A 25912-nucleotide genomic window follows, 5' to 3' on the forward strand; every position below is an offset into this window, starting at 1 on the left:
CCTTACTAGCCCACCCTGATCTCTACAACCCCTCAAGGATACTCAAACCAGTTCCTCTTGTGGAAGTTCCCTGAGACTGCCTCGCTGCTGTAGCTCATCCCTTGGCAAATGAAGTATCTGAAACATGAGGTTCCATCAGGAAGTTGATAGGGAGGCTGATAGGTGGTCAGACCTTGGTTCCTAGCTGGTTCCCTTTGGTGCCCATGTTTGCTACCTTGACTATCACTCCCCAACTTGATCTCCCTCCTGACCCCATGTAATTTTCCCTCCTCTTCCCCAAACCGCTAGCCGCCACCACCTCCCTATATGGTTATCCCCACTTGGCCTTCGTCTGAGCTTATGATCTCCTCTGAGCCAGGGCTGGAAGCAGCAGGCCAGCTGAGAGCAAAGCAGACTTTCTGGAAACTGAAATCCTCAGGGAACACCTTCGGGATTCGCAGGAGGCCCAGTGGAGACCCCTCTCACCAGCTGCTGCAATCTGCATGCCAATGTGGCTGCTGGCTTTCCCACCAGAGGCAGGCCTACTCCTGCACAGAACAGTTTGTGGCATTTGGTTTTTGTGGTAAGAGAACATGTGCCTGACACACAGAGAACAGGACCTCCAGGCTGGCACTCTTCCCTTCCTCCAAGAGATCCAGACATTTTTTTGCATCTCCAGGAGGATGTGTGCAAGTCATACAATGTTGGAAGACTCAAGTGGGAGCGCTTCATCAGCAGAGCTAAGTTTTTTGCTCACTAAATATTACACATCACAACTCTATTAATGGCTTCTCCAGCCTCACGACAAAGCTGGCAGCACAGTCATCACTGTGCTACCAATGGGAGAGGGGCAGGATTGACGCTCCTGTGTTCTTGTATGTCCCTCACTCCTGAAAACTTACCTAATGCTGCAAAGGGAGAGGATGGAGAAAGGCCAGTTTGTAAGGGATTCAGACTACCAACTCAGCTGGGAGCCCCCACCCCACTGGGGAGCAAGTAGCAAGTCACTCCTTGTCAGAACATTCAAAGTCCTTCTCATCCTGTGGTCTGAGCTCAAACTTCACTTTCTCATCAGAGCCTTACCTGACATCCCCAGTCTAATGTGGCAGGCTTTATTATCCTCTGTCATGCTACCTTTTTTTTTTTTGTGAGGAAGATCAGCCCTGAGCTAACATCCATGCCAATCCTCCTCTTTTTACTGAGGAAGACTGGCCCTGAGCTAACATCCGTGCCCATCTTCCTTGACTTTATACGGATGCCGCCACAGCATGGCCTGACAAGCGGTGCGTCGGTGCGCGCCAGAGATCCAAACCTGGGCCGCCAGCAGCGGAGCGCGCGCACTTAACCCCTAAGCCACGGGGCCGGCCCATGTCATGCTACCTTGTACTTGTCTTTTCTATCACTTGTCATACTTTGTAATTGTAATTTCGTTTGTGCACTTTGTTTAGTATCTGTCTCTCGCACTGGCTTGTCAGCTCATAAAGCCAGGGACCATGTTTGCTTTATTCATTATATCGTTCCCTGTGTCTGGTACAGTGTGTTGCATATAGCAGATGCTCAAAAGATATTTTTTGAATAATGAACAAACCCCAATCCACGTATCCCCCTGAATCTCCCACAATTCCCCACACGTACTTTCTACTCCATTCACTAACTCCCACCTACTCATCCCCCTCTGGGTCTCTACTGGTCTCCTCCCTAGAATCACCTCCCAACCTCCTCTCCACTCTTACTCATCCTTAAAGGAACCTGCTATATTCCTCTGTAGTTCTGTTTCATGAGAGCAAGTCTCTTCTTTGCCAGACTGTAAGCTCTGGGGGCAGAAGCTATAGGAGTTTAAAGGGGAGTTGGGATGGTGAGACTCACAACACAACCCATCAAAGTGGACACCCCAAATCAGGATATGATCTGTATCAAGTTATGTGCTAGAGGTCAGAGAAGCTTTGGGGATGGGTTGGAAGCTCACTAGAATAGTCAGGGAAGGCTTCCTGGAGAAGGGGAGTTTATACGGACTTCTAAAGAATGGGTAGGAATGGAATAAGCAGAGAAAGAGACGGGAGAGAATTCTTAAGAGGAGAGGAGGCCTCAGGATGTCAATAGACGAGAGGAGGTGAAGGGCCTGGCTGGACGTACTAGAAAGAAATTTGGCATGAATAGTAGAAAGTATGGCCAGCTGGGAGGGGCAAAAGTCTAGTGTAGATGCCTCTAAAGCCAGTGGAGAAGTTTAAGTTGATGCAGAAGAACTTAATTAGGTCCCAAATTGTGAAGGAAATATCATGGGCCTGGGAGTCAGGATACCTGGGTTCTAGTCTGGGCCATGCCAACCTCTAGCTGGGTACTGGCCAAGCCCATTTACCTTTCTGGATATATCTGTAAAATGGGCAAAAGCAATTTTCCCAATCTACTTCACAAGGTGGTTCAGGTGCTTTGGAAACCTCTTTTCATCTATCTTAAAAAGGAATTTAAGATAAGGATAAGACAACTGCACCCATAAACTTCACACAAAGACAATGGATTCAGGCCACAGGACAGGTAGAATGGAGAGTTCATACCCTACTGAAGGAAAGAAAAGGATGCATGAAGAAGGTGGCATTTTTGTGACAGGACTTGAAAGATGGGAAAGATTAGCAAACACATATCAGAAGACTAGGGAAGTGTTGCTCATAACAAGCTCCACAGTGGCTTTTTTTGGACATATTTGCATTGCACACACATAACAGAGCCATGTTCATTGCTGCAATGTTGTTCCTAGCTCCTACTTTTGCATTTGGCAAAGAGCAACATGTCTTCCAGGTGCCCTGGCCTCTGGCCCAGTTTAAGAACTGCTACCACAGGGAAGAGGAGGCAATGGAGTCCAGAGGTAGAAGCATGCTCACGTTCTTGCCCAATGGCCCTGGTTTCTCCCTGTGAAGCCACAGGTAATATGAAGTCTAACTGTCTTTCCTTTCTTAATTCCAGTGCTTTAGGCATTTGAAAACTTTAAAATGCTTTCCCTGAGACTGCTTTCTTTTACAGGCTGAACAGCCTCAGTTCTTCCAACTGTTCTCGCATGACATGGTTTTGACTCCTTTCCTCATTCCAGTCACACCCTCTCTTGAATGATAATAGCAGCATAGAATGCAGGACATCAGATAGCACTGACCAGTGCAGAATAGGACTATCACCTCCTAGGACCTGAACTCCATACTTCTATTAATGCAGCCCAACAGCACATTAGCTTTTCTGGTGGCTATGTCTTATAGTAGACTTACAGTAAGCTTTCTGCCCACATAAGCACTAGCTCTCTCTGAAGGTCTACCCTAGCCTGTCCAATCACACAGCCTCACCTAGATTCCTATTTAAATTCCACATTGCTGAATTCAGCCAGTTACCTCTCTGAGAATAAGAGGCACATTACACATTACACCACACACACGGTATAGTTTCCAGTAAGTATGAAGCTACCACCTCACTAGCTCCAGTGGGCCCTTACCTGTGTTAGCAGCCAGCCTAGATCAGGATGTGATTCCAGGTTCTTGCCTTGATTTTACACTGCTAAGGCAGAGGGCTACCCTGTTTCAGATGTGTCCTGAGTGCAGTACAACAATAGGTACAGCTTTAAACATGATCGCGAAAGCTCAACTGACAATAATAGAAGTACAATATCAATATTATGGATGGTGGCAGCCCCGCAGTAATCTGTGCTGGTAGATCACATGGAGAGGTCTGTGGCTAGTTCCACGGGTGAGAAACTCAAAAGTATCCACTAGAGCAGCCAGGATGACTGGGGATTTGGAAACCAGTATCCGGGAAAATGGTAGAAGGAAGAAACAAGGCCTGTTTAGCTTGGGAAAAAGAGTGCTAAGGCTGTATAGCCCATTGGGGGGCCTTTCCTCTCCAGTAACTGCTGGCTTAAGGGTCTCTTCTCATAGCCTACTCCTTCTTCTTGCTTCTTTGGTCAAGGGCTTATAGTTTCATCTTAAGCGTGGCCAACCACTTATGTGATATTTATGAGATCTCTTCCCGAATCTGCCTCTTTTCCCCTTTTATCTGCTCAGCAGAGTCAAGGTTACTCCCTCTCACCTGGCCTATTTATTTCCAAAGGATCATTAACTTTGTATCAAGTCAATACTTCAAAAACCCGTGCTGAAGATCAGGGTGGGAAGATCAGTTTTCTCCCTTCATCTCTTTTTATTTTTTTTAATTATTTTATTTATTTTATTTTTTCCCCCCAAAGCCCCAGTAGATGGTTGTATGTCATAGTTGCACATCCTTCTAGTTGCTGTATGTGGGACGCGGCCTCAGCATGGCCGGAGAAGCGGTGCGTTGGTGCGCGCCCGGGATCCGAACCCGGGCCGCCAGCAGCGGAGTGCACGCACTTAACCGCTAAGCCACGGGGCCGGCCCTCTCCCTTCATCTCTTAAACAGTCTCGGTGAAACAGATTGCTGAGCTGGTTGACATCTCCAAGAGTCTGCCTTTCCTATGTTCTTTGCCTAGGATAACTAGAGGATTCAGGCTGCCGGGATGGCAAGAAGAGCAGTAGAACTGATGTCTCCCCTGCTGAAGACCATGGCAGACGTGGAAAATCAACCATGTCACTCTTTCTCACTGAACCAGGACTCTGCCTCAGAAGTCACCTTAACACACGTTCCAGGCAGCCACTGCTGATCAACGGGCACTAGCATAAGGAGTGAAACCTGTTTATCACCCCTCCTTTATGTAGCCCAGGGAGTCGGGGGTGTAAAATGATTACACAGGAATGCCCCTTGAGCTGCTGTGACCAGTGGGGACATTTAATGGTACTGCAGAGGAAGTACTGAGGCACCCTAATCAGGAAATCAGTTTTTCAGCTTAAATCCCAATTGAGATGGGATTCTTCCAGATGAGAGATTTGGACTATAATCTTTATATTCTCTCCTGCCTAGCAGAACACAAAGGGGCAGAGCCCAGCCCACAGGTGAAAAGAAGAAAGAGAACTGAGCCATGCGGCAGCCACACTAGGACTAAAAGTAAAGTCTATGGATTACATCTCAATGAAGCGGTCAAGAAAAAGTTAACGGTGAAAATGCTGGTTTCACCAAACCAGTATTTAGTAGAGGGACTGGAAGGGAAGTAAAACCCCCTTAGCAATGTCATGAGAAAAACTTAGTATTCACTTCTGCACTTGACCAAAGTTTGCTAAGAACTTCCTAACAGGGTAACAAGTTCAGAACCTGACACAAAGCAGCAACATCCCACCGGAGCCAGCATGGGGGAAAACAGTGTGGGTTATAAAAGAGGCTCCAAAGCACTGGGAAGAGTATAAACCAGACTGGATCAGAGAAAGACTAACTTCCAAGCCAGAGTTTCCCAAAGAGCATTCCATGAAACACATTGGTTCTGTGAGATGTTGATAGATGTAACATGAAAAAGGTTCCATAGTTACTCAAGCTTGGGAAACACTGGGTTAAACAAGGCTGGAAGGTTTCTTTACTGCAGGACTTCTCAATGCTAATACCACTGATGGGATAGAGTGGGTAGTGTTTCCCCAAGGAATCTATAGATCCTTTTTTCTCCCCCCACAGAGTATCTCAAAGGACCAATATTCCTAAGAATACACTATAGGAAATGCTGGTCTAAGCATGCTTGGCTGAGGGCTTCACCAATTCCTTTATAAGGATAAAATTGTGGGCCGGCCCCGTGGCTTAGTGGTTAAGTGCGCGCGCTCTGCTGCTGGTGGCCCGGGTTCGGATCCCGGGCGCGCACCGACGCACCGCTTCTCGGGCCATGCTGAGGCCGCGTCCCACATACAGCAACTAGAAGGATGTGCAGCTATGACATACAACTATCTACTGGGGCTTGGGGGGGGGGGATAAAGAAATAAAATCTTTAATAAAAAAAAGGATAAAATTGTAAATTAATGTGGGAAGTATAAATCATTTATAGCTTGTACATAATTACATTTAAGTTAACTACACAGTAAAATATATATGGTTCTCATTCTATGGTTTGGGTGCAATTAATTTAATAAACCTTAAAGTACTCCTTCAGGTATTGTTCTAGAAAGATAAGATGGGGCGGACGCTGGTTATGACAGGCAAGAGTCTGGTGGCAAAAACAGGCAAAACCAGGCCAGGGACCACAGTAGCTGGGCTCTTTTCTGCCGGGGCGTGGCCTCTTGTCATATGTGCACCCTTCAGGGCTAGAATGGTCACTCAGAAAGCACACTTCATGCTGTTAGTCCCTCTTACTTGTGCACACACTCACATCATCATCACCACAGAAACTTAAAATTGACCCTCAAGAAACACAACCATCTGATCCTCAATTTGATGTCTCTGAATAACAACAGCAACAGCAAATGCGAGTACATGTTTGCTTGAACTGGCTCCTAAGAAAGTAAAGTCTAGGGGGAACTCCTTACTGGTCCCTGTCTACCCATCCCCCAGGCCAGATCCCCTGGGCCTCCTTCCTAGATGAATTCCCCACTCCAGAGTCCCTCCCTACAGCCCAGAGTTCCCTGGTTGCCCCACAGGGAGGCCTTTGGGTCATGGGCTACTTTCTGAACTCCAGAGTAGAGCCAGATCCAGAGCTGGTCCCAGCTCTGCCTCCTTGCTTCCTTCCTTTCTCCCACCCAGATGGCCAGATTCCTACCAGTCTCCTTAGGAAACAATGACGTGAGAGCCTGCTGAGCCACGCCTCTGGCTTCCTTCCAGCACCTCTGGGTATCTGCTGTTAGCCAGATTCTTCCCTTCCTGCCCCCAGTTCTCCCAGGGTCTGCTGGGAGGCATGAAGCAGCTAAGCCAGGAAGCTGAGTCTCCTATGTCCCCTTTCCAGACACAAGGCTCCATCTGCCCTTTCAAGGAGGGGTGAGGGTCCCTGAGGCTAATCAAGTTCGAGTGAAGAAGGCTCTGTTTTCCATTTCTGTTCACTCTGGGCTATGGTCGGTCAAGGGCAGCTGGTGGCTGAGGGCTGGAAATTACTCAGCCTGACTCCCAGCTACCGTGGCTTGGGCCTTTAAGAAGCCAAGTCCCCTCTGAGTGGTCTCACCCCAGAAGCCTGCTCCCTTGGCACACCTTGCCTGGAAGACAGCAGCCTGGGCGCTGCTTCTTCCCCAGTGCAGCTTTCCAGGCTGGTCTCAGAGAAGGGAGGTATGTGTCCTTTTCCATTCTGACTCTTGCAGGTGAGGCAGTAAATCACACATCCATTCTAGAAGAAATCAGTGAAAGGGCCCAGCTCAGCCAATCAGTCAGAAAACCATAGGTTGGGCTAGAATGATGCTAAAAGGCCAGGCCAGAAACTGCAACATAAAACACTCACTCAGCCAACGAAGGATTTTATTTTTCCTTCATCAAAGTGCTGCTGGAAAAAAAAACCCCAACAACAACCCACTGTGGCTCCTTGCTGCTGCCAATCCGCTTGCATTCATCAAAGCAGGTTGCAGGGGAAAGTATTCACTGGCAGGTGAGCACATTTCTCGGTGTCCTTTTTGAGCCTGTGGGGCCAATGTCACCCTGCTCTTTGGTTTTCCACGACTCCTGGGTGCCCCATGACCCCAAGAATGGAGGTTCAGCAGCACAGCAAAGGAAAACAGCAGCCTTCTCCCATATAAGTAGTCCCTGAAGCCAGAAGGCACACAGGCCTCTGAATTTCCTGGGGTAGTGACGGTGCCTCTTGTCATCCAGAATCCACGCCAGAAACCTGGTAGTCATCCTTGACTCCCTACCTCTCCACTCCACCTCCAGACGGGTAGCACATCCTGCCACTTCCACTTGATTAACATCTGCATATATGCCCCTCCTCTCTTTCTGCTTTAGTGCAGGCCTTCACCATCTCTTGCCTGGATTATTATTGCACCCACCTCCATATTAGTTTTCCAGTCTCCAATCTCACCTTCTCCAGTCTCTCATCCACTACTGGAGTGATAGTCCTAAACTCAAATTTGATCATGTTATTCCTGAAATTACAACCCTTCATTCATTCAAATGCACCCTTTCGTTTCTTCCTCCACGACTTTTGCCTGGAACTCTTGCCCTCTCCTCATCTTATCAGTCTGCCAAGCTTCTAGTCCTCTTCTAAGATTCAGTTCATAGTGTCTCCTCTGTGAAGCCTTCCCTGACCACTTGATGAGAGCCCTTCCTGTCTTCCTTTGGCCCTGCAGGACCTGGTTCTTACTTCTTGCAGTGCCCATTACCCTTTAGTGCCTTAGTCTTGACTGTGCATATCCCTGGAGCAAGGTTCTGTGTTATCGAGCCCAGCAAGACATCTAGCAGAAAGTTAGTTCTGAGTGTTTGTTAACTGAGGAGATGAGTAGTAATGGAGGAGCTGGAGGCCTGAGAAAACCCGGTGATCTTCACTTTGCAATACAGGAACAGACAGAAGGGTGTGCCTCTTGCTGGAAACTGAGAAATACTACTGGGTCATGAGCCACATGACCCACTCGGAGAATCCACCCTTATATTGAAAAGTCTTCTGACTACAAGGAGGCAACTTAAGGCTCCCAGACCACAGAATACATGTAGGTCAATATTCCATAGTGGCTTCTTGCTATCTTTACAATGTTCTCTCTGCCACTTTCAGATGCTGTGGCCCACTCACTGGGTTAATGTCCTCACCATTCCCATCCCTGAGTGTCAGGAGGAAGAAGGAATCTGAAACTCTTTTCCAAGCTCACATGGTCAAAGGGTCAGAATGTCAGCATTCCTCGTCTTCTCCCAAGGGAGGTGTCACTCTTTCTCAGGAACACCTGCCATTGATCTCCACTCTTTCCTGATACGTATCTAAAATCTTCCTGTAGCTGTTTGCACCCATGCTTCTCCTGGCCACCCAGTGGAGAGATCTCACTTGTCTCTATCCTTAAAGTACCTTGAACTGAGCATATGCTCATGAACTAAACAAATGAGTTAATAGACAACCTGGGTTTCAGGGATGCCAGACTAGCATTTCTCTCAAGCTTACAGAGACCCCATTTGGTGCCATATTTGTCTCTTTGATCTCTGACAACATAAGAGGCAGGGTGTTGCCTGGCACAATTAAGTGCTTAAAAGCTCCATTTGTTTTTTTGCAACAAATCTCTTCATCCGCAATTGCAGCCGAAGAGAAGACATAAGACTGTGAGGCTGCACCAGCCAGCCCAGCAGACAGACAATAGGGCCAGAGAGCCTCTCCCGCTGCTCACACAAACAATAGCCCAAATTCAACCCAATTGCTCAGCAGAGAGCCTTGGACAGCTGGGAGCTTCCCTAGGTCAGTGAGATGTATGGCTTGGACACAGAACTGACACACAAGGTGTGCCTATCCCTGGCAGTTTCTTTGGGAAAATCTGTCTTTAGAAACACTCAGGATTGTCTAGATTGCCACAGCAGGAGTGGAGCCCAGGGACTAGGTCTCCAAGAGGAGCTCTCATTCCTTTCCTAAGGAGACAGGAAGAGACACTGGGGAGCTCTCAGGGATGGGCCCAAGCCTGGTTCAGCTGCTGAGATGCAGCCAGGCCAATTAAATAATTGGTGTGATGGGGAAAAGAGGGAGGCCACTCCCTTCAGGCAAACTCCCACCCCAGACAGGAGGCTCCATGCAGCTGTGGCAACAGCAGCAGCAACAACAGGGCAGGGACTTCTTCCTCTTCCTCCCACTAGCTGAGAACTAATGCTTAAATTAGCACCTTGGAAACACCCAGATCTGCTGGCTGTGCCTTCTCTCCCAGCTCCTGCTACTCCCCTAGGCCTTCTTTTCAAGCTTGAGTTTCTCTTTCAAGTAAATAATAAAAAAATAAAGATGCTCTCCCCCTAGAGCTCATCTTTCCAGGTAAGGAATGGCCTCAGGATTCTTCCCATGTCTATGGGTGGGGGAGGGTTATTTGATGATGGAGCCATGTGACAGCCTCCATCAGTACAGCTTGGTCCAGAAAGGGACAATGATCTGACATCAGCATTGCCTTGTTTCCCTTAGGGCTTAAGGAGACAGCCTCCACGCTGCCCCTCGGAGGGGCTCACACAGAGGGAGTCAGCAAGAACAATAAACTTCTGCTGAACTGTGAGCTCCAGGAGGGCTGGGCTATTATTGGTGTCTGTGTTGCTAACCACTGTGTCCCCAACACCTAGTATAGTATCTGGAACAGAGCAGATGCTCAGTAAATATCTGGTGAATAAGTCTGATGGATCAGGGCCGGCGCTGTGGCTTAGCGGTTAAGTGCGCGTGCTCTGCTACTGGCGGCCGGGGTTTGGATCCCGGGCGCGCACCGATGCACTGCTTGTCCGGCCATGCTGAGGCCGTGTCCCACACACAGCAACTAGAAGGATGTGCAACTATGACATACAACTATCTACTGGGGCTTTAGGGAAAAAAAAAAATCTGATGGATCAATGATATCAGGTCTCTATGATATTCTTTGGAAGAGAGAGTGAGGGGCTATTGTTTAAACTTTAAAGAGATAGTTTGTCTTCATTTCATAAGTGGGAAAACAGTCCAGAGAAGAGGAGAGACTTCCTAGAGGTCTCAGTAAATAATGGAAAAAATTGAAATAGGTCACAGATGAGTCCAAGCCTAAGACCCTAGTTTTTATGGTCTACTCAAACACCCCTAAAGACCCCCTTTGCCCTTTTCTTCTGCAGTATGCCATATTCATTCCTTATGCCCTGAAATGAAGGCTCTTGGGGAAGCTCCACACAAGATTCTGCTGATTTCAATAATACACAGAGCATTTAAAGAGTTCTGGGGATCCTCTAGACTTCAGCCTGGGAACAAGGGTCAAGAGGCAGAGACCTGCAGGGCAATGTCTATGACCCCCAAATGAAGGATGACTGTATTGTTACTTCCATAAGGCTCTCATTCGACCTCAATGAAGGATCCTCTTGCAGAGAAGGGCTCCTTTAGCCTTCAAAGAAAGGGTCTGAAGGCAGCCACAACTTTTCTAAGTGCCTCCTTGCCATCAGCACTTCTACTTCAGAGCCACACAGACCAGAAGCAGCTCAGCAGTCTTCTGGGGCCACTGCTCACTCAAACCATCCTTGAGTACTTCAGGCAATAACAGAGGCACCAAGGACAACTGAGAGAGCCTGGTGACCCATTCCTTCCTCCCCTTCCCTTGACAGCTATTGCCTCCCTTCTTAGGAACCCCAGATGGGAGGCAAGAACCAACTCATTGCTTTCTTCTCCTGACTCACTTGGACCTCCTCCTCCTCATCCCTTATCCATGCTCACTTTTGGTTCTTAATTAGATGCTTAGAACTGGGAGGTCAATCTAGTTTGACAAGCCAGGTTGGCTGGAAAGATAATCTAGAAAGGAAAGTTCTCTTAATCCAGTCCAAAGTTCTTCAAGTTTACAGGCCAGACTTCTTTTTTTTTTTTTTTTTTAATGATTTTATTTATTTATTTATTTATTTTTCCCCCAAAGCCCCAGTAGATAGTTGTATGTCATAGCTGCACATCCTTCTAGTTGCTGTATGTGGGACACGGCCTCAGCATGGCTGGAGAAGCGGTGCGTCGGTGCTCGTCTGGGATCTGAACCCAGGCCGCCAGCAGTGGAGCACGCGCACTTAACCGCTAAACCACGGGGTGGGCCCTTACAGGACAGGCTTCTCACCAGGATTATCTGGCTCCCAAATAATCCAGTGATGGCATCAGACTAGGAAAAAAGTCCAGCACCATCTCTCTCCCCAGTTTAATATTGTACACTTTTGTAAAGCTTCTCTGTTTTGGCTTCTAGAACTGTCTAAGTTCTAGGAAAAAGCTACTTATCTCCTGCTAGGTACCCTCTAAGAATTCTCTCTACCATCCCCCAAAAGGTGTGGCTTAGAGTCGGTCATGGGTCCCTGCCAAGGTCTGTCTTGGCTGCTGTAGTAGGCAGCTTACTTGCTCAGGAAGCCACAAAGCACATCTGTTAGCCAGAGGCCTGGGGGCCCAAGGGTAGGACCTGTTCCTTACCTCCTCACCTAACACAGACAGAGGAGGCTCAGGGAGCTCCAGCTCTTCAGAACTTGGAGAGCTCTGCTCCTCTCCAGCAGACCTCAGAGAATAGGGCATCCACACCTTCAGGTTCGTGGCCCACCCTGCCTCCTTCCAGCTCTTCCTCAGGCCCCAAGGGGAAATGAGAAGGAAAAGCGAACAGAGCCGGGGCACTCCTTCCCTTCCCCCTCTCCCTATACCAGCTGGCTAGGCCTTGGCGTCTCTCACCTCGCTGCGGGGCGGAGAGACCAGTCAGGTAGCCACCCGAAGTGGTGGCCAACGGGCCTGATCTCCCCTAGGCCTGGCCTCCGTGCGCTCGCGTCGCCCTCCCCCTTCCATCCCCTCCGCGCCGGCAGCGATGACATCATTCCTCCCTGACTCCGGGACCGCGGACAGGCGGCAGGATCGGCGCCCAGCAAGGACTGCGAGCACGTAGGCCTAGGATGCTGGGGGCTCGCCCGAACGGGTGGGCACGGGCGGCTCCAGCGCGGCCCCGCCCCCTCTCCTGTCGGTTCCCAGGCTCTCTCATCCGCGACCCTGATTCTCCATCTCGCCGCCGCGCTCTCTCCTCCCCGCAGCCTAGACTGCCTGCGCTGTCCTCCGGAGAAGAATGGAATTCCAGGGCCCTGCACCGACCCTCTGCCCCCACCGGCCCTTGGCCCCGGATCCGGGTTCCCACCCATACCCAGCGCACTGGCGGGCAGGCCCCTCCTCCTTTCCAAGCCTATTCCCAGTCTTTCTTAGCCTGACTGCTCCCTGGCCCCCTCCCCCGCCCTGAGCATCACAGGCCTCTACAGTTAAACGCCTCCCCACCTCTCACCCCAGCCCCCGGGGCCTGCCGCCCGCGGTGCCTCATGACAGTTCCCTTCCTTTCCCAGCTAGGGGCCTCCACTAGCGGTGTGCACCATTGTGGCCCGCTCGGTTCCGTCCGACGGCGCTCCCCGTAGCCCGCTTGGCCTCCATCCGCTGACGGTGCCCTCCGCCCTTACAGGCCGCTTTGCTGTCACCCCGCGTATTCTCCCACGGTTTTCTCGTCCTGCAAGTCCCCCTCTCCCGGTGATGCGTTTTCCTGGCTCTCTTTGCCCCATCCGAAGGCGCCCCTCCGCACAGTGCCCAAGGCCTGATTCCCTCCCTCCCCCTCAGGCAGCGCCCCCTCCCGGCCTTGGCCTGCCCGCCGCCCGCCCCCTCACCAGCGGCTGCATCTCCGAGTGCGCGGTGGGCACCTGGAACCGGTCGATCTCCTCCATCATGGTGCCGGCGGGCGGGCGAGCGGGCCCGGGGCGGGCGCGGCCAGGGACGCCGATGGACCGCGCGGGGCGGCGGCCCCAGGAGCCGGTGGGTGGTGCAGACTAGGCCGCCCCGGACGCGTCGGGCGGGCAGGCGGCCGGGCAGACGGTGGAGGGGGCGCGGGGCGGGAGGTTCGCTGGCGGCTGAGGCCGGCGTGGCTTCGTGGGCTTGCCTAGCGCTACCGCGGCTGTGGCCCGGCGGAGCCGCAGGTCTTGCCTCGCCTCCTCCTCCGCCGCCGCCTCCTGTCAGCAGCTCAGCCACTGCGGTGACTCGGCAACTCCACTTCCGGGTCCGGGACACCGCCTGGATGCTGCATTATTCATGAGGAGGCGGTGCCTGGGCGGCCCGCCCCGCCCACATTCAGGGGTTCCGAAGGCGAGGCCGCGGGTCCCGTTACCCCCTGAGGGGCGGGGCTTAGCGGAGCGGGCGGTCCCCGCGCGCCCAGCCCCGCCTCCCCCTCGGGCCGGGGGGAGGTGTCAGAGGCGCCTGCGCCTTGGCTGCCGGTTGGTTGCTGGGTAACCGCGTCAGGGTGGAGCCGATTCCATCCTGCAAGGGCGCGGGGACCCACAACGACGACTGTCCCCAAAGAACCCCTGCGACTGGAAATTGAAGTGAAAAAGAATCCGGATTTTCTGTGCGTGATCCAGGGGACGGATAAACTTCTTGTCCTTAGGCGAGGGAGCGTTTTGTAGGCGCTCCAAGTGTTGAGGTGCTTCCTGCTTCTTCGAAGATGCCCCCAAAACAGCCGCCTCGTAGGCAGGTAACACACAACCCGACCTGCCCTCTCCCGATGACCTCTGACCTTCGCCGCCAGTGACCACTGATCACACCTCTCCTACTGATCCTTCATCTTCCTTTTCCTGTTGACCCCTAACCTCTCTCTGTGACCCCTGGCCTGTGTTCCCACTCACCTCTGACCCTGTCCTACTCTCTACCACTGATCCTAGCCTCCTCTCCCACACTCTGCACACTCCTCTTCCTCACTCCACTCGGTCCGCAGACCCATCCTGACCAGCCTGTCCTCCTTTACCCCCACCCCCACCCCCACCCTTCCTCCTTGCCCTCACATTCTTGTCTCAAAGACATTATGTGCAGGAGTTTGGTTTGGATTTTCTGTGCTGGGAAACTTGGGAGGAGACAGGGTCAGATAAGAGGAAGAGGAGAGAGACCTGTTTCCCATTCCTGACCCCCCTTCACACAGTGCACACCCCAAACACTGGCCCCCCATTATTTTTGGAGCCGCATATGTCTCTCTTCCCTGTGAGCCCCTGGTCCACTCCTGTGACTCATTCAGCCATGTGAACATGTGTCCTTGTTGCCACCTGGCCAGATGTCATTCCTTCTCACAGGAAACCCCTGACCCACCCAGCACAGAGTTCTGCTTTCCTACCAGCATCACCCTGGAAGGTGAGGCAAGGCCCAGCTTCTCAAGAAGCCCTCTGTGGTGAAGCCACTCGGTCCTTCACAAATCACTTTTTCCAGACCCTCTATGAATTATCACTCTGGGACTAATATGCAGTTTCTGGCTCTGTGAGGCAGGATTTATATTTATTTATTCTAAATTTCCCTCACTCAGGCCTAGGTATTTTGAGGTTGAGGTGTGGAGTGCAAATCTGTGTCCATGCTGCTTGACTTTACATATTTTGGTCTGGCCTGCTCCAGATCAGCCTTTGGTCCTTTGCTTCTCTCCCCTGGCCTTCCTTGGCAGGTGGACCCATCTTTCTTAGATCTCTGTCACCATGGGGAGGCTGCTATTCCCGTATGGCCATGCCCTAGTTTTATGTCAGCGTTGAACTGTGTTTTTGAAGCTCAGGTACTGTGCTTGGGCCTACTGATTCTTTATTTACGTGCAGTTTATTTTAAATTCAGCATTACTGAGATCTGCTTTACATACAATGAAATGGACCGTTTTTTTTTGTGAGGAAGATCAGCCCTAAGCTAACATCCATGCCAATCCTCCTCTTTTTGCTGAGGAAGACTGGCCCTGGGCTAGCATCTGTGCCCATCTTCCTCCACTTTATATGGGACGCCACCACAGCATGGCCTGACAAGCGGTGCATTGGTGCGCGCCCGGGAGCCGAACCCCGGGCCACCAGCAGCGGAGCGCCCGCACTTAACTGCTATGCCACGGGGCCAGCCCTGGGAAATGGACCATTTTTGTTGTACATGTTGACAAGTTTTGACAAATTTATACACTTGTGAACCACAATCAAGGTACAGGACACTTTCTCACCCCCAAAATTTCCCTTGTGCCTCGTCCCAGTCAGTTCTCCCCAACCCCCAGCCCCAGGTAACCACTGGTGTGTTTTCTGTCACTACAAATTAGTTTTGTCTTTTCTAGCACTTGCAGTTTGAACAAGCTTGGGGATCCGTTTCTCCAGCCCATTAGGGGAGACATTGGAGGCTAATTACACTGAGAGCAGAGAGAGATGACAGCAGACGGGAAGCAGAGAAACCTGGGTCAGCTGGCCCTGCACACTTCAGCCCTACCCCCTGGAGGGAACGGTTGTTTTAGTACAGTGTAAATATTGGTGTGTGGGGTGTGAGAAAAGGCCGGGTTGTGCTAGGTTGTATTCATCACTCTCTTGTCTCAGTGAAGCCCACTCTGGGTCAGTGGTGAGCTGGGTGTGGGACGACCTAGAGAGGTTTGAGAAGTTGTTCCTGTCCTTGGGGAACTCAGTCTATTGCGGGAGACAGAACACAGGCATACACAGATAAGGGAGGATGGGATTCCTGGGGCTGAGAGAGAGAGAGATACGCAGTTTCAAGCAGCAGAAAAGCTTTAGGGAAGAGGCAGCTACAACTTGGATGCCTGCGGCAGGGAGGGCAGGTCAGGGTTGGGTTTGTTAGGAGACAGAGAAGAGTTTAAACTCCATTGTTCATGTCACTCCACTCATCAGACCTTTCAGTGGCTCCCTTTTGCTCTCAGGATAAAGTCTCAAATGTCTAAGTTGCTTTGTATGGCCTCCAAGACCTTGCAAGGTCTAGCCTTTGCTACCCACCCTACTGCAGGTCTCACCATTGCTCTGTGAAGATTCCACAGTCACAACACACTCAACTGCCCTCACTTCCTGGAAAATGACATCTACACTCTCTTTCTCCTCCAGGCCTTTGAAACTGCTATTTCCTCTGCCTGCCTGGTACAGTCTTTTCTATCTGCTGCCGCCTGCTCCATGCCACCCTGCCCCAAAGCTCTCCTTCATCTCCTGTTCATACAGCAGGTCTCAGCTTGGCTGTCATATTCTCCTACAAGAGAGTAAGTCCCCTTCCTGGAGGTGCGATAGGATGATATCCCCACTAGACTGTAAACTCTGGGATGGCAAGGATCATGTCTGTCTCATTCATTGTTGATTCCCCTGAACCTAGCACAATGCCTGGAATATATTAAATTTTGAGAAAGTGAGTTGAATATGAATTCTGAATGCCTTGAGCTGTTCTTTGGAGATTTTGATCTGAGTGTGTTTGAAGGGTAGGAAGAGGTGACCCTGGGATGGGGAGACTAGTGGGGAGTGATAATGGGGAGATGTCTCTGTAGAAGCATGTTTTCCGGGTTCATGTCTGTATCTGCTTTGGCAGTAGGGCTGTGAGTGATGCAAATGTGAACTACACGTACCCAGCCTTAGGAGCTGGGTGTTGGACATTAAGAGGTCAAAAATTCTGATGATGTAAATATTCATTCTCATTCAACAATTATTTATTGAGCACCTACTATGGGCCATGTATTGGTGATATAGCAACAAACAAAACATAAACCCCTGGTCTCAGGAGCTTATCTTTTAGTTGGAGGTAAATTGTCAATAAACAAATGAGTAAAATATATAGATTATCAGATGTTGATAGCTGTCAAGGAGAAAAATAAAGCCGGGCAGTGGACTATGACAGTCAGGGAACCAGAAGATTGTGATTTAAATAGGGTAGTCAGGGAAGGCCTCGCAGAGGTGGCATTTGAGAAAGACCTGAGGGAAATGAAAGAGTTAACTATGTGATATCTGGAGGGGAAGCATTCCAGACAGAGGGCATAGCAAGTGTAAAGTCCCTGAGATGGGAGCTGCTGCTACACGTGTTCTGGATCAGCAAGGAAGGGATGGGGAAAGTGATGGGAAATAAGGTCAGAGAGGCGTATCGCCCTACCCCACAGGGTTAATCAAATAACCCATGGCATATTAAACTGATCATGATGGAGCTCCATGAGTCATAATTTGTAATTAAAATGCATGAATGTCAGGCACCATAAACCATGACCAGCTCAAAACATCACTGGTAACGCCCTAATAACAAACCGTCCTTCCTGAAAATTGCGAGAATTCCAACTGGCTGCATGTGTATGTATGCAGGAGGAGCTTTGCAGCTTTCCCAAACATTGCCTGGCAGCCAGGCTTCTTAGTAGAGAACTGAATTAGAGTCTTCTGTGAACTCCAGTTAAAAGCTAATTTTAGTTTATGACTAACAAATTTTAGTATTCCTTTATAACTCAGTTGGTTACTATAAAAAAAAAAATCAAAGTCTGGGATTTTACATCATTTGCCTGTAAGAGCCAAAGAAAAGACTTGTGTTTTCGGATCATTTTGTGGTCTGTCCAGAGGCCCCTCTGGGACAATACTTTTAGAAATATTTATCTTGGTGTGGGGTGACTAGGGTAGGGGCAAGTGGTGCATAGCCAGGAAGAGAGTCTGATGATTCAGAGATTTTGAGCCTGGCGACTGGGCCTGGGAAGAAAGGATAGGAGGAGGGGAGCAGAATCTAAAGGAAATTGACGTGTTTCTCTATGTCCAAAGTAAGATATGCTCACTTTTGTGACCCTTCTCCTCAGTGTCATCCTTACACTTCTTATTTTCCTCAAGCCGTGGATATGATCCTTTGCCCCTTTACCTCCTAATTATCTCTCGAATCAAACCACTTTTTTCTCGAATCAAACCACTGTCACCCGCCTAGCCCAGCCAACAGTCATCTTTCACTTTCAGAGTGCTATAAAAGCCTTGTAACTGGTTTTCCCCTCATCTACTCATGCCCCTTCCTATCCACTCTCTACGCTGCATCAAGTGATCTTTTCAAACTGTCAATCTGATTTGTCATCCCTCACTCAGAACTTTTCAGTGACTTCCCATTGCTCTTAGGATAGGGACCAGATTTTGGATAACCCTTCAGGAGCCTAAACACCTAAGCCGAGGCCTGCTTGGCCTTCACTTGTAAGTAAGCCTTCACTTGTACCACTCTTCCCCTTCAGAACTTAGAACTACTGTGCTGCGGTTCTACGTACTGTCCCCTCTTTCTGGAGCACTCTTCACACCCTCCCTCACACATGTACTCACTCCTAAGATTTCAGCTCAAACATCAATCCCCACAACCTGCCCCAGTGCCTCCTGCCCTGTTAATGACGATAGGGTTGAGATTCCTCTATGTATGATTGCTCTTGATCCTTTCTTCCATAGCATATATCACAGTGTATAATTATTCACTTGTTTGTGTAATTATTTGATTATTGTATGTCTCTCCCACTAGACTGTGAGCTCCTTGAGACCAGGGCCTGTGAGTGTTTTTGCTCGCATCTGTATTCTCAGCCCCTAACACAGTGGCCATCACGTCAGAAGCTCTCAATGAGTGATTTAAATGAATGATGGAATGTGGTTGGGGAAGTAGCAGAGGGTGCTATGGAAGTGTGTGTTAGGAGATCCTAACATGGATTCTGGAGGAATCGGGGAAGACTTCTCGGAGGAACACCATGATTTAAGGTTTGGACAGAAGAAGAAGAGGTCCAAAATGTAGGATAAGAAAGAATGACCAGAGAGGTTAGAAGACGGCAAGGAAGAATAATGTCCCAGAAGCCAAAGGAAGAGTGGTGTATAGTCAGTTTATGGTGTTTATAGAGTATGTGGTCGGCCATGCCACATGCTGCTAAAGGGTCAGTGAAGATAAGAACTAGACATAGCCATTAGATTTAGTAATTAGGAAGTCAGTGGGGACCTTGGAAAGAAAACTTTCAGAGGTAAAAGCCAGACTGAATTGAGCTAAGAAGCCAGTAAAGACCATACAGACAAAGATTTTTTTAAGAAATGAAAGTAAGACTTGGATATATTAAATGCTGAGAGGAGGGACCCTGGCATAGATAGAAGAAGTTGAAGCTGGAGACAGATAAAATAATGATGAGCGCCAAGTCTCTGAGGAGGTGGGAGTGGATCAGTTGTGGAGAGGAGGTGGAACACTTTGTAACAGGAGAGGAGAAAGGAGGAAGGGATGGATGCAGATGATGATAATTTAAAGGTTTAGTGGCAGGAAGTTGAGAGAGTTTTCCCTTCTCTTCCCCTAGCAGTGTTATGGAATTCCTTCTGGAAGTGATAACTAGAAAACAAATTTTGCCAATGGCTGTCCCATTTTGTTATGATTACAGTCATGCTATTTTCAGAGTTATGGTCTGAGGTTAGTCATGCACAATTATCAGATTACAAAACAGCTGTGAGCATTTGAGGCCAGAACTTGGTCTCCTCCCCTGTTTACTGTGGAGCCTAGCACATCGTTAGTACTCAGGACATGCCAGGTACTTGAATAATAATGGCAGAGGGCTCTTGTGCTTATCCCTGGGCTTTGCAGCCTGCAAGCTGATGCTAAAGAGTAATTTTGATTCTCTGGCTCCAGCTGTGAGCAAGCGACACGAAATTGTTTTCTGCCAGTTAGGAATTTGTATGGAGTGTTCAATCCTCTCAATCCCTGAGACAGAGTTGTATGGAGGGAACAAGCAAAGGACACAGCTGTTGATCAAACTTTGGTTTCACTGCCTTGTGTCTCACAACACTTTGTCCTACTCCTGGATTCTGGTTTGTGTGGTGTGTTGATGTGCTCCGTTTATCTCACTTCTAGATTTGAGAACCCTTGGGGTGGGACCAACTCAACCTTGGTTCTTCTTTAGCTGTCATCCTAGGATCTGGTACATAGTAGATTCTTAATAAATACTGGATGAATGAATAATGACTGAGTGAATTAGTTGATGAGTAGATAAATGAATGATGGAAAGGTATGTACTGCAATACTCTAAGAAAAGAAAGAATACTAACTTTTCTTTCTGGGCCTGCAGAAGAAGCAACTCATGCTTCCTTTGTCCTAGCCAAAGCCGCCAAATTCTGTTAATTATGTAGGGACCCTACTCCTGATGTTAAGCTTATTTTCTTTTTTTTTTAGAAGAATGATTGCTTTTATTTATTTATTTTTCCCCCAAAGCCCCAGTAGATAGTTGTACATCATAGTTGCACATCCTTCTAGTTGCTGTATGTGGGACACGGCCTCAGCATGGCCAGAGAAACGGTGCAGCAGTGCGCGCCTAGGATCCGAACCCGGGCCGCCAGCAGTGGAGCGCGCGCACTTAACTGCTAAGCCACGGGGCCGGCCCTAAGCTTATTTTCTTACTTTTATTGTTACCTCACATTTGTTTTCTCATTGACTTATTTTTTCTGTGTGTCATACATTCAGCCTCGAATCTTGCTTTGGAACAGATTGGAATAAAAAGGGATAAAAAACCCTGCTGATGCCTGGACAGACATATATTTCCAAGCCTCTGTATCTTTCTTAATGTTTTGTTCCCCCTGCCTTGGGAATGCCCAAGTCTTTCCTACTTCTTCTGCCCTTTATCCTGGCAAACTCTAAGGCAGATATATTTAATTTAATTAATTAATTAATTTATTTATTTTTTATTGCAGTAACATTGGTTTATAACATTATCTAAATTTTGGATGTACATCATTATATTTTGATTTCTGTGTAGACTACATCATTTTCACCACTCAAAGACTAATTACAATCCATCACCACACACATGTGCCTAATCACCCTTTTCACCCTCCTCCCTCCCCTTTCCGCTCTGGTAACCACCAATCCAATCTCTGTCTCTATGTGTTTGTTGTTGTTTTTATCTTCTATTTATGAGTGAAATCATACGGTATTTGACTTTCTCCCTCTGACTTATTTCGCTTAGCATAATACCCTCAAGATCCATCCATGTTGTCACAAATGGCCCTATTTCATCCTTTTTTTATGGCTGAGTAGTATTCCATTGTGTATTTATACCACATCTTCTTTATCCATTCGTCCCTTGATGGGCACCTAGGTGGCTTCCAAGTCTTGGCTGTTGTGAATAACACTGCAATGAACATAGGGGTACATATGTCTGTATGCATTCTTATTTTCATGTTCTTTGAATAAATACCCAGAATACTCATCAGTGGAATAGCTGGATTGTGTGGTAGTTCTAGTCTTAATTTTCTGAGGAATCTCCATACTGTTTTCCATAGTGGCTGCACCAGTTTGTACTCTCACCAGCAGTGTATGAGAGTTCCCTTCTCTCCACATCCTCTCCAACACTTCTTATTTCCTGTCTTGTTAATTATAGCCATTCTGACGGGTGTGAGGTGATATCTCATTGTAGTTTTGATTTGCATTTCCCTGATAATTAGTGATGTTGAACATCTTTTCATGTGCCTGTTGGCTATCTGTATATCTTCTTTGGAGAAATATCTGTTCAGATCTTTTGCCCATTTTTTAATTGGATTGTTAGTTTTTTTGTTGTTGAGATGTATGAGTTACTCATATATTTTGGATATTAACCCCTTATCAGATAAATGGTTTGCAAATACCTTCTCCCAATTGTTAGGTTGTCTTTTCGTTTTGTTGATGGTTTCCTTTGCTGTGTGGGAGCTTTTTAATTTGATGTAGTCTCGTTTGTTTATTTTTTCTGTTGTTTCCCTTGCCTGGTTAGACATGGTACTTGAAAATATGCTGCTAAGACCGATATTGTAAGGCACATATATTTCAGTTAAGCTCTTTAAGTTACAAAGAGCAGAGGCTCACTCAAGTTATCTCAAGTAAAGGGAGGTGGGTGAAGGGGGAAGGTGTATATGTGGCGGTTTGTGAGTGGGTGTAATACATAGATAGCCTAGAATTGGAATTGGAAAACTGTAGTCTAAAACAGATGTAGGATGTAGGTACTCATTACTTTCTCCATCTCTCATGGCTTCGCTACTTCTCTTAACAACTACATTCCATTTCCTATTTTCATTTCCCAATCAGCCAACTTTTCCATGATTTATGTTCCCTCATAACTTTAGCACATTTCCAGCTCATCACGGCCACTCTGGCCTCTCTCTACCTCACAAGCATCTCTATCAATATCTCCATCCAACCACCAGTTCTCTTTGTAGTCCCAGTTCACACTGTTGGAAGAGGAGTCTTATTGACCCTAGCTCATCTGTGCATGCTGGGCTGTATCAGGGGGAGAGAAGATCCCGTGACTTTCTAAGCAGCCAAAGCTGTGAGCAGGGCACTTTCCCTTAGAAGGAGGTATAGTCTTTCCTTGGCTCCTCCAGTACAAGGTATAACCTGCTTTACTCCAAAGTAACTTCTACATTGTTTCTGATAAATCTCTTTCTCATACATTGTGCAAGAAGGTGCCTCAGATTTCTTCCAGCCCAACGCATTTATTTAGGGCTGATATTTACATTACAAAGGTTCTGTCTTTCACAAAAGACTTTACCTTAGGGTTTGTTTTTTTTATTTTATTTTTTTTTATTTAAATTTATTTATTTGTTTTTCCCCCAAAGCCCCAGTGAATAGTTGTATGTCATAGTTTCACCGCTTCTCCGGCCATGCTGAGGCCGCGTCCCACATACAGCAACTAGAAGGATGTGCAACTATGACATACAACTATTCACTGGGGCTTTGGGGAGAAAAAGGAGGAGGATTGGCAATAGATGTTAGCTCAGAGCCGATCTTCCTCAGCAAAAAAAAAAGAGGAGGATTAGCACAGATGTTAGCTCAGGGCTGATCTTCCTCACACACACACACACAAAAATAGCACATTTCTGAAATAAATTTTAAAATGCAGTGCACTTTATATATAACTTTTAAAGACCTTGGTATAGAGGACTTATATTCTGGTCATGATGGAGCAATTCATACTAGATTTGCCTTTCTACTGTGAATAGCTATACTCTTGGACAAAATGTGTGAGGCAGCTGTTTTAGGCATTCCCTCAGGACAGCGATTCCTGAGGGAAGGAAAACACCCAACATGAGTCAGATGTTTATCCTTGCTCTCGGCCTGGGGATAATTTCTTGATCATGGCTCAGGGAGATAGATCCAAAGGAGAGAATGATGATACCAGTGAGATAACCCAGATGTTGGAATTAGCAGACAATGACTTTAAAGCAGCTGTTATAAATATATTATGGACTTAAAGAAAACATTGACTTAATGGATGGGGAATATAAGCAGAAAAATAGAAACAATAGAAAAATAAATATCAGAAATAAAAAATTTATTGGATGAGCCTAACAGCTGAATGTGAAGATGGATCCATTGAAATTATCCAATCTGAAGAACAGAGAGAAACAAAGTTAAAAAACAAAAAAGAGCCTTAGTGACCTGTGGGAACATGTCATATATATATTTAGAATATGTATGTGGTTGGAATCCTAGAAAGAAAGAGAGAAGGGGGAAAATATTTGAAGAAATAGTGATCAAAATTTTCCTAAATTTGGTGGAAAACATGTAGTATTATCAGAAGCTCAGTGATCCTGAAGCAGGATAAATTCAGAGAAAACCACACCTAGGTCCCTCGTGGTCAAAATACTGACAACCAAAGATACAAATAAAATCTTGAAAGCAGTCAGAGAAAAATGACACATAATTGTCATTTGACGACATAATGATATGATTACTGCTGACTTCTCATTTAAACAACAGAGATGAGAAGACAATGGAATGACATATTTAAAGCATTGAAAGAAAGTTACTATCAACCCAGAATTCTATATCCAGAAAAAAATGTCCCTCAGAGAGAAGGGTGAAATAAATACATTTTCAGATAAACTAAAGCTGAGAGAATTTGTATCAGCAGACCTTCACTACAAGAAGTACTAAAAGAAGTTCTTTAGGCTGAAGGAAAATGATGCCTGATGGAAACTGTATCTATGGGAAGGACCAAAAAGTATTGGAAATGGTTAATATGTGGCTAAAGATAAAAGACTAGCTTTTTCCCCACCTATTAATTTTCTTAAAAGACATATGACTGTTTAAAGAAAAAATAATACCATTGTAAGGTGGGGCTTATAATCTACATAGAAATAAAATATGTGACAACAACAGGGCAAAGGATGAGGTGGTAGTGGTAAATGGAATTAAGATGTTGTAAGGTTATTACATTGTGAAATATGATGTGGTATGATATTTATTCTTAGTAGACTATGGTAAGTTTAGGATGCATGTTGTAAACCTTAGAGCAACCCTTAAATAGTAGTACAAAAAGGTACAACAAGGGGCTGGCCCAGTGGTGGGGTGGTTAAGTTTGCACACTCCGCTCAGTGGCCCGGGGTTCACGGGTTTGGATCCCAGGCGTGGACTGACGCACCACTTGTCAAGCCAGGCTGTGGCAGTGTCCCATATAAAGTAGAGGAAGATAGGCACGGATGTTAGCCCAGGGCTGATCATCCTCAGCAAAAAGAGGAGGATTGGCAACGGATGTTAGCTCAGGGCTAATCTTCCTCAAAAAAAAAAAAAAAAAGGCACACCTAGGGGCTGGCCTGGTGGTGTGGTGCTTAAGATCGCATGCTCCACTCCAGTAGCCCAGGGTTCGCAGGTTCAGATCTTGGGCATGGACCTACACACCACTCATCAAGCCATGCTATGGCAGATGTCCCACATATAAAGTAGGGGAACATGGGCATGGATGTTAGCCCAGGGCCAATCTTCCTCAGTAAAAACAAGAGGATTGGCAATGGACGTTAGCTCAGGGCTAATCTTCCTCAGCAAAAAAAAAAAAAAAAAAAAGGCACAGCTAAAAAGCTAAGAGAAAATAAGATGAAATACTAAAAAACTCAGTTAACACAAAAGAAGGCAGAAGATGAACAGAGGAACAAAAGCAGATGGAAAAAAAATAGAAAACAGAGAGCATTGTGATAAAGACAACCCCATACCAATACTTTCAATTAAAATGCAGTTTATCAGGCTGGAGGGAAAAAAAAAAAGCTAGACCCAACTATATGCTGCCTACAAGAGATGCAGTTTAATGTAAAGAGATAGGAAGGTTGAAAATAAAAGAATGGGAAAAAAACACCGTTCTAATGGCAAACATAAGGAAGCTGTGTGACTATAGTATTATCAGAACTAAGTAGATTTCAAGATGAGGATGGGCTGGCCCGTGGCTTAGCGGTTAAGTGGGCGCGCTCTGCTACTGGCGGCCTGGGTTCAGATACCAGGCGCGCACCCACGCACCGCTTGTGAGGCCATGCTGAGGTGGTGTCCCACATACAGCAACTAGAAGGATGTGCAGCTATGACATACAACTATCTACTGGGGCTTTGGGGAAAAAAAGGAGGAGGATTGGCAATAGATGTTAGCTCAGAGCCGGTCTTCCTCAGCAAAAAGAGGAGGATTGACATGGATGTTAGCTCAGGGCTGATCTTCCACACACACACACACAAAAAAAGATGAGGAGTGTTTTCAAAGATAAATAGGGACATTTCATAATGATAAACGGTCAATTCAAGAGGAGACATAAAATCACAAACATGTATGCACCTGTTAATAGAACCTCTAGATATATGAATCAAAAACTGACAGAGCTAAAAGGAGAAATAGCAAAAAAAACACAATGATAGTTAAAGATTTTAACATTCCTCTCTCAGTAATTGAAAGATATAGAGGATCTGTTGACCAACTTGACCTATTAACATTTATAGAACACTACACCCCAAGAAATGTAGA

At 47.2% G+C, this 25912-nt stretch overlaps 2 protein-coding genes across 11 annotated transcripts in view; one reads left to right on the plus strand and one right to left on the minus strand.

Annotated features, from left to right (window-relative positions):
- The window catches only part of FAM219A (family with sequence similarity 219 member A), a 51049-nt gene extending 37611 nt beyond the window's left edge, over positions 1-13438 (minus strand). For 2 of the 10 annotated variants that reach the window (XM_014785983.2, XM_014785982.2), the window contains exon 1: positions 13072-13438. In XM_014785983.2, the coding sequence (XP_014641469.1) occupies positions 13072-13131 (60 nt within the window). In that variant the 5' untranslated portion in view covers positions 13132-13438. Of the gene's footprint in view, positions 1-7014; positions 10157-13071 lie in introns of those variants that run through there. The other 8 variants (XM_087444752.1, XM_087444750.1, XM_004428342.3 and 5 more) reach the window with 5 other exon arrangements.
- DNAI1 (dynein axonemal intermediate chain 1) overlaps positions 13130-25912 on the plus strand; it is a 58895-nt gene continuing 46112 nt past the window's right edge. Inside the window, exon 1 of the mRNA XM_087444237.1 lies at positions 13130-13216. Coding sequence (XP_087300363.1) covers positions 13130-13216 — 87 coding nt within the window. The remainder of the gene's footprint in view (positions 13217-25912) is intronic.

This window comes from Ceratotherium simum, chromosome 20, assembly GCF_057802395.1.
Source record: "Ceratotherium simum simum isolate JZ-2026a chromosome 20, ASM5780239v1, whole genome shotgun sequence".
Lineage (NCBI taxonomy): Eukaryota > Metazoa > Chordata > Mammalia > Perissodactyla > Rhinocerotidae > Ceratotherium > Ceratotherium simum.